Consider the following 12,853-nt stretch of genomic DNA (forward strand, 5'->3'; position numbering starts at 1 on the left):
GTGGTGCAGGCACCTAGCGCAGCAATAACCCTGGAGGCAAAAAAAAAATCCATTTCAGGGGCCCAGGTGATGGCTGACCTGGCTGACCACACCATGTACAAGGACCAGTGTTCAAGGCCCCTATCCCTCCTATAGGGAGAAAGTTTCAAAAGCAAAAAACAGTGCTGCAGCGCAGCAGGTTAAGCACAGATGGCGCAAAGTGCAAGGACCAGTGTTAAGGACCCCAGTTCAAGCCCCCCTGGTCTGTCCATTTTTTCTATGGTCCTACCTTTTCTTCCTTTCTAAGTCACTCCTATACCTATTACTACTTCTGAACATTTTTTTTAAATATTTTATTTATTTATTCCCTTTTGTTGCCCTTGTTGTTTTATTGTTGTAGTTATTATTGTTGTTGTCGTCATTGTTGGATAGGACAGAGAGAAATGGAGAGAGGAGGGGAAGACAGAGAGGGGGAGAGAAAGATAGACACCTGCAGACCTGCTTCACCGCCTGTGAAGCGACTCCCCTGCAGGTGGGGAGCCGGGGTTGGAACCGGGATCCTTATGCCGGTCCTTGTGCTTTGCGCCACCTGCGCTTAACCCGCTGCGCTACAGCCCGACTCCCCTGAACGTCTTTTCTTTTTTTTCCTCTTCTCTCTGGGTCCTGGTGGAATTGGGTTTCAGAGCCCTTTAGTCATTTTCCCCTAACATTTCTTCTCCTCTGGAAATATGGACCAAAATTCTTTTCTTTCTTTTTTGTTTTTTTCATACCAGAGCACTGCTCAGCTCTGGCTTATGGTGGTGCGGGGGACTGAACCTGGGACTTTGGAGTCTTAGGCATGAAAGTCTGTTTGCATAGCTATTGTGATATCTCCTCTTGCCCTTTTTCTTTCTTCCTTTCTTTCCCTCTCAAAATTCTTTATGGGGTACAGGTGGGAGATCTGGCTTTTACAATTGCTTCTCTACTGGACATAGACATTGGTAGGTCAATCCATATCCCCAGCCTGTTTCTATCTTTCCCTAGTGGGGGAGAGATCTGGAGAGGTGATGTTGTTCTCCTCTCCCGGATCAACTAGGAATACCAAAGGAGACCACCAGGACCGAAACAAGACAGGACTAGAATGACCACAGGAACCCAGGAAATCACCCGTGAGTACAAACACGCGTGGCTGGTGACAGAGAGGAGAGAGGGGCCTAAGGAGAGATTAAGTGACTGCTAACAGTTCAACAGTTTGTCAGTGGAGACACCACCTCCAGTCTGCTCCACCAACAAGGGGACAGCTGAAGGGAGGAAAGGACTCCCCAGAGACTCACCAAGTGCAACTCTGAGTCTCCATTGCTACTACCCTCAGAATCTGGAGCAGCAGCAGGGAGGGACACAAGGGGACAGAGATCTAACCGGGAAACTCAGGAGAAGACCTATACCTCGGTGGCAAAGCTGAGGGGCTGAGAAAGTCTCTTTGCATAACCACTGGATTATCTCTGCCACACCCTGCTTTATCTCTTGGTCAGGAGTCAGTGATTAAGCTAAGAAGCCTATTGATAGTTTAAAAGCCCTCAGGCTCCCATATCCTACAGGGGAAAAAAAAAGGCTTTTACACCACTGAACTCCAATTCAGGGATTGAAAAAACTGTTAACTTATATAAAATGGTTAAAACAACAAGAAAAAAAAATATTGGAGAGGTGATGTTGAGGTGAGACACATTGATGAGGTCTTTCACCCTGTGAGTTCAGGATGGAATCATAGTGACTGTAACTTGGTATCTGAAAGGCAGTTAAGATATCAAGCAGGGGGAGTTGCGTAGCACAGCGGGTTAAGCGCACGTGGTGCAAAGTGCAAGGACTGGGGTAAGGAATCCAATTCGAGCCCCTGGCTCCCCACCTGCAGGGGAGTCACTTCACAGATGCTGAAGCAGGTCTGCAGCTGTCCTTCTCTCCCCTCTGTCTTCTCCTCCTCTCTCCATTTCTCTCTGTCCTATCTAACAACGACATCAATAACAACAATAATTACAACAATGAAAAAACAAGGGCAACAAAAGGGAAAATAAATATGAAAAAAATAAAGACTTTAAAAAAAGATATCAAGCAGGGCAAAATGTAAAATAAGCAGGAATCAGAAAATAGGAATAAAACAGGTGAGGATAGGGATTTAGGGTGGGAAGAAGCTATGAAGATTATTTTGGGTATGCTCCTAGGGGCCCATGACTTTAGTAATTTGTTGCTTGAGCTTGGTCATCAACATGGAGGTGGACTAAAAATATTGTGTGTAAAGAGGCAGTCAGAGTTGAGAATAGAACCAAAAAGCTGGATTAGGGAAGAGAGTAGCTCCCAAACTTGAAAATCTATAAATACAATGAATTGTTTACCACATCAATCTGACCCAGGGCCCTTGTATATTCATGTTTAGCACAGGAGTCTGTACAACCTCTGAGTCCCTGTCAGTCTAAGCTCACAATCCATGGTCACAGCTGAGAACATTCTAGGCTGCACTCATTTCAGGACCAGTCTTCAAGTGTTAGAGTAGGATGACCTAGCCTCCCTTTGGAGAGTGGGGCAGTCCCTATCATCGCTACTTTATAGTGAGGGCAAGGTCCTGGAGAGAGAGATCTTTTATCAGTTCCTCCCAGTGATTTTCTCTTACCAACAGTCACTTGGTGCTTATCTGTTCCCTTAACTAGAACCTCTGAAAAGTGGCTTTCTCCTAGGACTCCCTGTCCTTTCCTGAAGATAAAACACAAAGTCCCAGGGGTTTCTAGACCTTAAATAAATGCAATAAAATTAATGCAACAGGCAGGAGAATCATGGTGGGTGGATGTTAATACTGCTGATACAACCTTCTGGGGGTTCAGATTCTAGACAGGATAGGCGTAAGGACGGCACAATTTTTTTTTTCTATGTTAGTTTTATTTAAAACACAAACAAGTATTCCTCTTCCTGAAATGGAAAATGGTCCAAATAATACTGAACACAAATCAATGACTAATATAAAGGCTTTAAATATGAAACAAAATTACTCTAAAGAAATATTCCCACTACTAAATTTCAAACTCCTTGAAGGCACAGACCATCTTACCACACCTGCTTATCCCCTGCAGATAATTCTGAGTGAACCAGAGATGCGATAAGTATTATTGAGTTGAATTTGAAAACTTGAAATTAGCTATAAACTTCAATTTTAGACATTGCATACAATTCAAGAAGAGGAATCACATTAGTGGGAAACTAACCTAAATTAAAACCAAACAACAAGAGTGTTGCTTGCCATTGACACTGACATTTGACTTTGATATCAGAACAGCTTTTATTAAAAAAAAAAAAAAAAAAAAAACAGTGACCTAAAAATGTGTGAGTGGCTGACTGCTGTTTCTGGCTTTCACACTTTCTGAACTCTTAACAAATAAAAGGGATATTTTGTGGTTCTTAAAGAGATGACTGTAAAACAGGACTGTGTGTATGGGCTCAGTTCTAATTGAAATAAACAAAAAAAGTCAGTGACTTGAAAAGAAAAAGACAGAAGAATAAAGATTATATACAAATAGGACTTGGAATCTATAAGCCAATTCCCAAAATGAAATGAAGAGAAAATCTGTGGTGAAACCAGAACATTCTACTCCTGTTTTGGAGGAGGGATAGCATTGGATCGACCTTCCCGTGGTGCATCCCGTGAGTACCCATTCATTGGGGAAACTGACGATCCTTCCTAGCCGACTGAATCCACATGGATCCCAGTCACTTTCAAAGCCATTAACTGGCTACGGAAGAATGGCAAACACTAGAAGAAGAAGGAGGGATACTATTCAACATTCAGTCAGCTCAAGATGGCTGGGTAGAGAGGTGTCTTTACATGGATTTCAAGTCATTTCTGCTTGTGCAGAATTATCCAGATCTTCCCAAGATTGAATAGTCTAGTAGTTCTCCTTCTTTTTCATATTCCCAGCAAGGCTACATGAAGGAAGGCACCTTTTCTAGTCATATCACAACTGATTCTGATAAGTTGACCTAAGGACAACATTTTGACAAAGACTAGGCTAGAATATGAATGCTATGGCCTTGAGCTGCTAGTCCCTACACGCACGCTCCTCTCTCAACTCTCCCTAAGAAACAAAGTTCCTAAACATCAAGGGCTCTGCCTTATTCAAAACTCTGGCACAGAAGCTTTCAGGTTGAATTCCATCTTTGTGTTGTTTTTTTTTTTTTTTTGATGACCTATGTTCTGCCAAAGAGACCAAATCTTTTATTTTTGCCTCCAGGGTTATTGCTGGGACTTGGTGCCTGCACTACAAATCCACTGCTCCTGGAGGCCATTTTTCCCATTTTGTTTCCCTTGTTGTCATCACTATTATTGTTGTGAATGCTGTTGTTGTTGTCAGATAGAACAGAGAGAAATCAAGAGAGAAGGGGTGACAGAGAGGGAGAGAAAAAAACAGACACCTGCAGACCTGCTTCACCACCTGTGAAGTGACTCCTCTGCAGGTAGGGAGCTGGGGGCTTGAACTGATCTTTACGCTGGTCCTTGCGCTTCATGCCATGTGCACTTAACCCACTGTACTCCCACTCTACTCCCAAGAGACCAAATCTTATTCTGCACTCAGCTGAGGCCTAGCACAGGAAGACAGATCTCTGTGAATATTTATTTGACAAAGTCTGGTTCCAAGAACTGAGCCATTTTTTTTTCATTAAATTTTTAAAAAAATTTATTTTCCCTTTTGTTGCCCTTGTTGTTTAACATTGTTGTGGTTATTGATGTCATCATTGTTGTTGGCTAGGACAGAGAGAAATGGAGAGAGGAGGGGAAGACAGAGAGGGGGAGAGAAAGACAGACACCTGCAGACCTGCTTCACCACCAGTGAAGTGACTCCCCTGCAGGTGGGGAGCCGGGGGCTCGAACCAGGATCCTTCTGCCGGTCCTTGCGCATTGCGGCACGTGCGCTTAACCCGCTGTGCCACCGCCCAACTCCCAAACTGAGCAACTTTTAATGAGATGCTTGTTTGCCTATGACAGGGTTAGTAGGGCAGCAAGTTCTAACCCCGAGACACTCTTCTTACCTGAGGACTCAGTGACTCTCAGAATCAGAGCCTGATTTCTTGTTGTTGAACAAGGTCCTATATTCAAGGGGTGAGTCCAGAATTACTCCAACCTCTCCAACTTAGAAAACAGCAATGAAACTACCACCCATTCAACAGGAAACCTGCACAGAAAAGTCCCTTTGCACCTAACCAGATTCTCCTACTTCCATTACTGATTGGCTGCAAATTAGTCTCACCTAGGAAACAAATCTAAGTGCCCAGGCCACACTCAATACCAATGGAATCATAACAGCTGAGGGTAGAACAAATGATTCCAATTTGCAAACAAAATTTGAGACCCAGTACCCTATGACACAGACCAACAGGCACCTCAGCATCTATCAAGGAAACTATGAGGTGTGGATTTGTGTGTATCTCAGTTTAGTCTGTAAGTAAATGAAGAAGACAATTTCAAGAGAACTAGAGATAATTAAAACGTGGCTCAGAATGAACATATTTAACTATCTTCATCAGGAGAAGGTGTGAAGTGATTTGACGATCCAAAGGGAAGACTGTCACCTATGCTAAGGTCACATAGAAACAGAATACAATCAATAGTTCCTGGGTGAGTCTGGGAGGTAGATCCTGTGAAAGGCAGTTGTGAACAGGTGGTGTTTGTCAAACACCAGTTGTGGGGTGATGCTGCCCACTTTCCAGGTTCTGGGCAGAGAGGCATAGCAGGCTCAGTAAAGTTCTGGAGGAACCTGAATGGGGGAAGGGCCCACTGAGGGGACAGGCTCACTTGTACTTTTTGGAGGGAAACTCCCGTCGCCCTTGGCCCTGGCCACCGAAGTTGCGCACCCGATGGATGATCTGTAGCTGCTGCTGGATGGTGGCTGTGATGTTCACATTGTCAGGGATGTGCACATAGCGGACATTGCGGCCTGTCACGAAAAGGTCATCCAACTCAACCTGATGTCCCCATCGGTCTGTGTAGGTGACGCTGGCCAGGCGGATGTTCATGAAGGCATCCACATTGTCTATGCGCCCGCGGGCCATGCTCTCATCCCGCAAATCCACAGTGGTAACCTGGCCCTGGAGGCCCTGCAGCAGGATGATCAGACTGTTCTCGGAGATGGTCCGCTCTTTCACTGAGTGGCTCACTGCCATGCTTCCACAAAGTCCAGCGGGAGCTGTAGGAGGGCAGGGGGAACAGTTGCCAGTTCAGTCCCACCAGGTTCTAGCGCAGAACCCCAGCACAGAATTCCCCAAGCCCAACCACCTCCCCCCCTTTTTTTCCTTCTTTCTTTTATAGGACAGAAAGAAATTGAGAGGGAAGGGGAAGATATGGAAAAAGAGAGACACTTGCAGCACTGATTCATAGCTTATAAAGTTTCCCCACCTGTAGGTGGGGCCCCGGGACTTGAACCCCAGTCCTTGTACATGGAAACATGTGCACTCAAACAGGTGTGCCACCACCTGGCCCCCTGCCTCCCAATTTTTGCATCTGTGGATTACCTTTCAGGTGCCTTATGTACTCATGCCATAGATGTCCTTATCTACCTATCTAATTTTAATATATATTTACATATGTATTGGATAGAGACAGAAATTGAGACGGAAGGGGGAGGTAGAGAGGGAGTGACACCTGCAGCCCTGCTTCACCGCTCCTGAAGCACTTCCTACCCCTGCAGGTGGGAACCAAGGACCTGAACCTGGGTTCTTACACTTTGTAACATGCTGCCTAACACCACACCACTAGACCTTCACTATACTTCAGAATCATAGTTTTTTTTTTTTTGTTTGTTTTTTTTTTGATACAGAGAGAAATCTAGAGGGAAAGGGGAGACTGGATGAAGAGAGATCTGCAGCACTGCCTCAATATGAAGTTTACCCCCCCCCCACCCTACAGGTGGGCACCAGGGGCTTGAACCCCAGTCCTTGCACACAGAAATGTAAATCCTCAGCCAGGTGCATCACCTCCCAGGTCCTCTGAGTTTTTACTTGGCTGCCACGCCCAGAAATTCTGACTAATTTGGTCAGGAGTGGGGCTCAGGCATCCTAATTTGAAAATTTTCCCCAGATAATTATTTTTTTTAAATGTTTATTTATTTATTTATTCCCTTTTGTTGCCCTTGTTGTAGATATTGTTGATGTCGTAGTTGGATAGGACAGAAAGAAATGGAGAGAGGAGGGGAAGACAGAGGGGGGAGAGAAAGATAGACACCTGCAGACCTGCTTCACCTCCTGTGAAGCGACTCCCCTGCAGGTGGGGAGCCGGGGCTCAAACTGGGATCCTTATGCCAGTCCTTGCACTTTGCGCCATGTGCGCTTAACCTGTAGTGCTACCGCCTGACTCCCTATTCCCCAGATAATTCTAATGAGCATCCAAGTTTGAGAATCTAAGCCTACCATGCAAACTAAAGACAGTTTATGCTCTTAGTACTTTAAGTCTGATCTGTTGCACCAGCATTTTTAGCATGATCAGACATTTGTCAGAAATGCAGAATCTCATTATCTGTCACTATGAGGTCCTAGGTTCAGTCCCTGGCACTACTATAAGTCAGTGCCAAGCAGTGTTCTAGTGATAAAAAAAAGAAAGAAAAAAAGTGTTTGGAGGAGGAATGGGCAGTGGTGTACCTGGTTGAGTACACATGTAACCATGCACAAGGACCCAGGTTCAGGCCCCCAGCTCCCACATGCAGGGGGAAAGCTCCATGAGTCACCAGTGGAATAGTGCTGCAGGTATCTCTTTGTCTCTATCTCCTTCTCTTCTTCCAATGTCTCTCTGTCAAATAAAAATAAATATTAAAAAATAAGCTGGGTCTATTATAGTTATAGTGTGCAAGGACCTAGGTTCAAGCTTCCAGTCCACACCTGCAGGGGTAAACTTTATAAGCAACGAAGCAGCGCTGTAGATATTTCTCCCTTTTTGTCTCTCCTTCCCTGTTTACTTCTCCTGCCACTACCATATATGTAAATAAATCTGGGAGATGGCATAGTGGCTAGAGTTTGAGTTTGGGGTTTAAAGCACAGGGTCCTGAGTTTGATCCCCAGCATTAAAAAAACCAGAATGATGTTCTGGTTCTATCTCTGTTTCTCTTTTATATAAATGAATATTTACTAGACAGAGAGAATGAGAGAGAAATGTAGTATCTCTGTTTTTCTCCCCAAATCTCCTGAGAGAAACTGTATTTTTCCCCCCCAAGAGCACTGCACAGCTCTGGGTTATGGTGATGCCCCAGTCTGAGAAAGTGCATTTCTAACAAGTCCTTAGTTGCTGCTGTTTCTGGTCTCATTCTGGAGCTCTCTACTCCGAGCATAGTCTGGTCTACAGTATCATGCAGATGCCATATAAATAGAACATATGGTGATAAATGTACAAATAAAGTATTGTAAAAAAGGGAGAAGATTCTTAAAGGAAACACAGGCTGGAATTTCAACTCCACCCACAAACTCTGTAAACCCCGAACAGTTACTTAATATCTTTGCACCTGTTTCTACTTAGATTAAGTAACAGCCTTTAATGAAGCGAGTAGACTCACCACAGTGAATGCCTTTTATTTTGCTTTCAACACGCTCGTATACTGCACTAATGAATCTTTGTCTTACTATTTTCAGACCTGGAGAGAAAGGCGGTGGAGCTTCTTTCCTTAGGATTTCATTCTGAATCCGACAGGGCAGTGCAGGGGGGCTATTAAGTGTGACTGTAGACCCCAGCCAGCACTGATGATAGGTGTTGGGACTGCGCCCCCATCCCCCCCCCCCCAATGTAATGCTCCACCCCCATGCAGGCATCACCAGGAGAAGCGCGCGCACGGGGTGGGGGTGGGGGATGGCAATGCAATTGCAAAGCGGCAGGCCTGGGTTCTAGGGCGGGCTCTACCACTTTCTAGGGGGGACACTTGGAGCAAACCACTTAACTTTTCTATTTTGTTCACCCATTGGAAAAACGGAGGTGTTGATGACGGTTTACTCACAGAGCAGCGGACCGGGGAGAGGAGCTCTACTCAGCAAAACACTTGCTCTACTCCACGCCTGCCCGCCGGGTTCCGGGCTTCCAGGCGCTCCGATCCCGCGCTCCCGGGACCCACCGCGCCGCTGATTCCTTTCGATTTCCGGGATCGCGTCCCCTCGGAAGCTGTTGAGCTCCCAGGTCAGTGGCGTCCAGCGTGGCTAGAGCCTACAAAGCCACTGCAACTTACGGCCGCTCAGTCCTCTGGAAGCAGAGTTGGCCTTTCCTCCCAGCAAGCGGCCAGACCCGTGGATTGAGCGCAGAACTACAACGCCCAGAATGCCTCGGGGGACGCCGTGGCTCGGGTTTGCGTAGCCCGCGAGTGACGTCATGGGGCACGTCAGTTCACTGGAGTCATTCATCTCACAGATATGCCTGGAGTCTTTCCGGGCGCTGCATCTAGAACGGTGGTCAAAGAGGCAAATTCCCTGCTCTAACGACCCTTATATCTGCTGCAAGGAGCAGGGTCCGTCTATAAGGAAGCATGAGAATTGTAATAAAACTTTTTTAGAAATTTAAAATAAGGTGATGTGCTAGTGACAGGGTGGTCTATAATAGATGGTCAATGATACTCTGAGACATTTGAATGGATCTGGAAGCTATTAGCTAATCTTTTTTTAAAAAAGTATCTTTTATATTTATTCCCTTTTGTTGCTCTTATTATTTTATTGTTGTAGTCGTGGTTGGATAGGACAGAGAGAAATGGAGAGAGAAGGGGAAGACAGAGACGGGGAGAGAAAGATAGACACCTGCAGACCTGCTTCACCGCTTGTGAAGCGACTCCCCTGCAGGTGGGGAGCGGGGAGCTCGAACTGGGATCCTTACCTTGTCCTTGCATTTCGCGCCACGTGCGCTTAACCTGATGTGCTACCGCCCAACTCCCAAAGCTAATCTTAGGGAAACTGGGAGAGAGGCATTGCAATGAGTGAGAACAGTGTGTACGAATAACCCCGTGGAAATGAACCTGACAATTTAGGGGGAAAAAGGAAATCATCTAAAAATGGAGAGAGTGCTGTGATAAGAGGCTGGACTGGAAGACAAGAGCTAGAGCATTTAGAGATTTATAAGTCAAGTTAAAGAATTTGGATTTCTGGAGACAGTGTCTGGGTTTAATCCTATTCCTAGTTAGTTAGCTAATTTAGCTCCATATTAAAGTAGGACTTTAATATTCTGTTCTCTCTGTGCCCTGATTTCCTCATCTGTTACTAGAAATTCAATGAAAGACTAGCAGAGACATTATATGATTTATATTTTTAAAGGTCAATCTGTGTAAAATAAATAAAATATTTTAAAAAAGATTTATCTACAAATAGCTCACTTGGATTGTCCACTGCTTTGAAACTTTGGTGGTGTGATTTCTTTCCCTCTCTACCTGCCTCCATGAGAGAGAGAGAGAGAGAGAGAGAGAGAGAGAGTGTCAAAGTGCTGGCACATACTATACAGGGGACCAAACTTGGTTTTAAGTCTAAAGCTCTAGCCACTGTGTCACCTCCTGGAATATTATTTATTTGAATAGAGAGGCAAAGAGAGTCAGAGCATCAATCTGGCATGTGCAATTCAGAGATTGAATTCCAGACCTCATGCTTGAGAACCATCCTATTTCCTTGCTTTTCTCATTCACTGATTTTCACCTCCTGGGAGTCTTTCTCTCCTTTTCTTCCCCTCATGAGCTCAACTGATCCCTTCAAGAAATAAAAATTATCTTTTCCTCAGTCTAGGAAGTGGCACAGTGAATAAAGTGTTGTACCCTCAAGCATCAAGCCCTGTGTTTGATTACTGTCTTCTAATGTATCAGAGTGATGCTCTGGTTCTCTCCCTACTTCTCTCTTTCTCATTAATAAATAGCTAAACCTTTGGGAATAAAAAGATGTAGTGTAGCATTTATTAATTTTTAACAAGAAAATCTCCTCCATGCAAACTACTTTTGTTTTCTTACCTTCTACAGTTGAATCGAAATTCCCAAGAGAGCCTATACCAACTTTAGGGCCCTCCTTATCTTTTGGTCTTTATTTTAAAACAAAACAATATTTTGTTTATTTTCAGTAAATTTTTGAGTGTAAAAGGGTTCAAACTCTTGCTCTATTCTGAGTGTTTTCACCTACTTACTCAACTCTCTGTACCCTGGCTTCTCCCCCAAACATGTAACTTCTTTCCAAGTTCAAAGCTGAACTGCTCGCTCATAAAATTTCTGTCTCCTTTGGTCTGTCATCCTCCTTGTTTGACACTGTTGACTGTCCTTGTCCTCATTAGCTCCTCTCACCATTGTAGCAGTTGATTTCACCCATTTCTCTGATGGCTGCTTTTCCGTTTCTCTCTCTGCCTCTCTAGTGCTGAAGATTGAATCCAGGGATGGTTGCTATTACGACCCCTTGTGGCATGCAGATTCACCATCATTATTTACATGAGTTATGATTGGGTCCTCCTCAATCGCTATCGAACAGGCCATGGCCGGTGCGCCGCTATGTTCCATCGCTGGGGAGCCAGAGACGATGCGAACTGCCCCTGCGGCTACAGACAGACTATGACCCACATAGTCAATGACTGCCACCTCTCCAGATTCAAAGGAGGTCTCGAAACTTTACATCAGGCTCAACCTGATGCTGTTGACTGGCTACGGAAGAAGGGCAAACGCTAGAAGAAGAAGCTCTCTATTTCTAGTCTCCTGGGCGCTGGAACAAGAGACCCAAATGTTTCACCTACAAACCATACTTATATGAGGAATACTAATTTCCTGAGTGTGGTGATAGAAGGTGACACAGAGCTGAATTAAGATGGTGACAGTGGGAATGAAAAGAACAGTGGAGGAAGTGGCTTAACTGGTAGAGCCTTCAGGTTCCTGGTTCAACCCCTAGTACCATATGTATTGAAGTGGTACTCTGGACCCTCTCTCTTTCTCCTTTCCTTATGTGAATCAGTCTCTCTCTTCCTCTCTTTCTCTCTCTCATAGTAAATAAAATAAATCTGCAAATAAAAAAATAATGTATGTTTGAGATCCTGAAAAGAACTGAGCAGAATTCAGGCTAATTACTCTTATGTGTAGGTGGAAGAAGGAGGAATCATTTGTTTGTTTGCTTTTGTGGAGCCACAGCCTCACTCCTGCCAGACTTCACTGCTCCAGGCTACTTTTGCATTCAGATAGTGAGACAGAGAGGTGAAGAGACTGACTGAGAGAGGGACAGACACCATAGCACCAGAGCTTCCTCTGTGCCACAGCATCCCCATATGACTTCAGGCCCAGGAAACAGTTGTTTAAATTTAACTCTGGGTTTCCAGTGAGATGGTAGGAATAAGAGCATTGAGAGTGGGTGTAGGTAGTTCATTTAAAAATATATATATATATTTGTTTACTTATTCCCTTCTGTTGCCCTTGTTGTTTTATTGTTGTAGTTATTATTGTTGTTGTTATTGATGTCATTGTTGTTGGATAGGACAGAGAGAAATGGAGAGAGGAGGGGAAGACAGAGAGGGGGAGAGAAAGATATACACCTGCTTCCCACTACAGTAAGGTTTATGTAAATAATGGTTTCAAGGCCAGATATTATGTCTGATCCTTGTCAAGCAAATATGGGTTTGTGATCTAAACTCAGGTGTTATCAGATTTTATATCTGGAGCAAGTGACATAAGCCAGCAGGGACTGGTTAGACTCTGTCTTGGTGTCTGCCCATCCAGTGCCTTGTCCTGGGGGTTCTACTGGTTCTGCTGGTCCTCTTCTATATTGCTTACCCTCTCTTGGTTTCTGGCTATTTTTTAAAATAGTTCTCCAGTCTTCTTGACAACTCTGTAAACTGCCTGATACCCCTTCAGAAATTCTTAAACAGAGTCTCTCCTTTTTTTTTTTTTTCTTGCAACCA

The 12,853-nt window shown here is 44.5% G+C and overlaps 1 protein-coding gene across 3 annotated transcripts; it reads right to left on the reverse strand.

Annotated features, from left to right (window-relative positions):
* Positions 1-4,154: 4,154 nt before the first annotated feature.
* LSM10 (LSM10, U7 small nuclear RNA associated) lies at positions 4,155-9,247 on the reverse strand. Of its 3 annotated transcripts, none has more exons than XM_060205893.1 (3): positions 8,967-9,247; positions 7,713-7,774; positions 4,155-6,179 (listed from the first exon to the last, which is right to left on the reverse strand). In XM_060205893.1, the coding sequence occupies exon 3, from the start codon at positions 6,154-6,156 to the stop codon at positions 5,785-5,787; it is 372 nt and encodes a 123-aa protein (XP_060061876.1). In that variant the 5' UTR covers positions 6,157-6,179; positions 7,713-7,774; positions 8,967-9,247; the 3' UTR covers positions 4,155-5,784. The 3 variants fall into 3 exon arrangements, with proteins under 3 accessions (XP_060061876.1, XP_060061875.1, XP_016041461.1); XM_060205892.1 differs by having other exon boundaries at positions 7,627-7,774; XM_016185975.2 differs by lacking the exon at positions 7,713-7,774.
* Between the last annotated feature and the right edge of the window lie 3,606 nt (positions 9,248-12,853).

Source organism: Erinaceus europaeus, chromosome 13 (assembly GCF_950295315.1).
Source record: "Erinaceus europaeus chromosome 13, mEriEur2.1, whole genome shotgun sequence".
NCBI lineage: Eukaryota > Metazoa > Chordata > Mammalia > Eulipotyphla > Erinaceidae > Erinaceus > Erinaceus europaeus.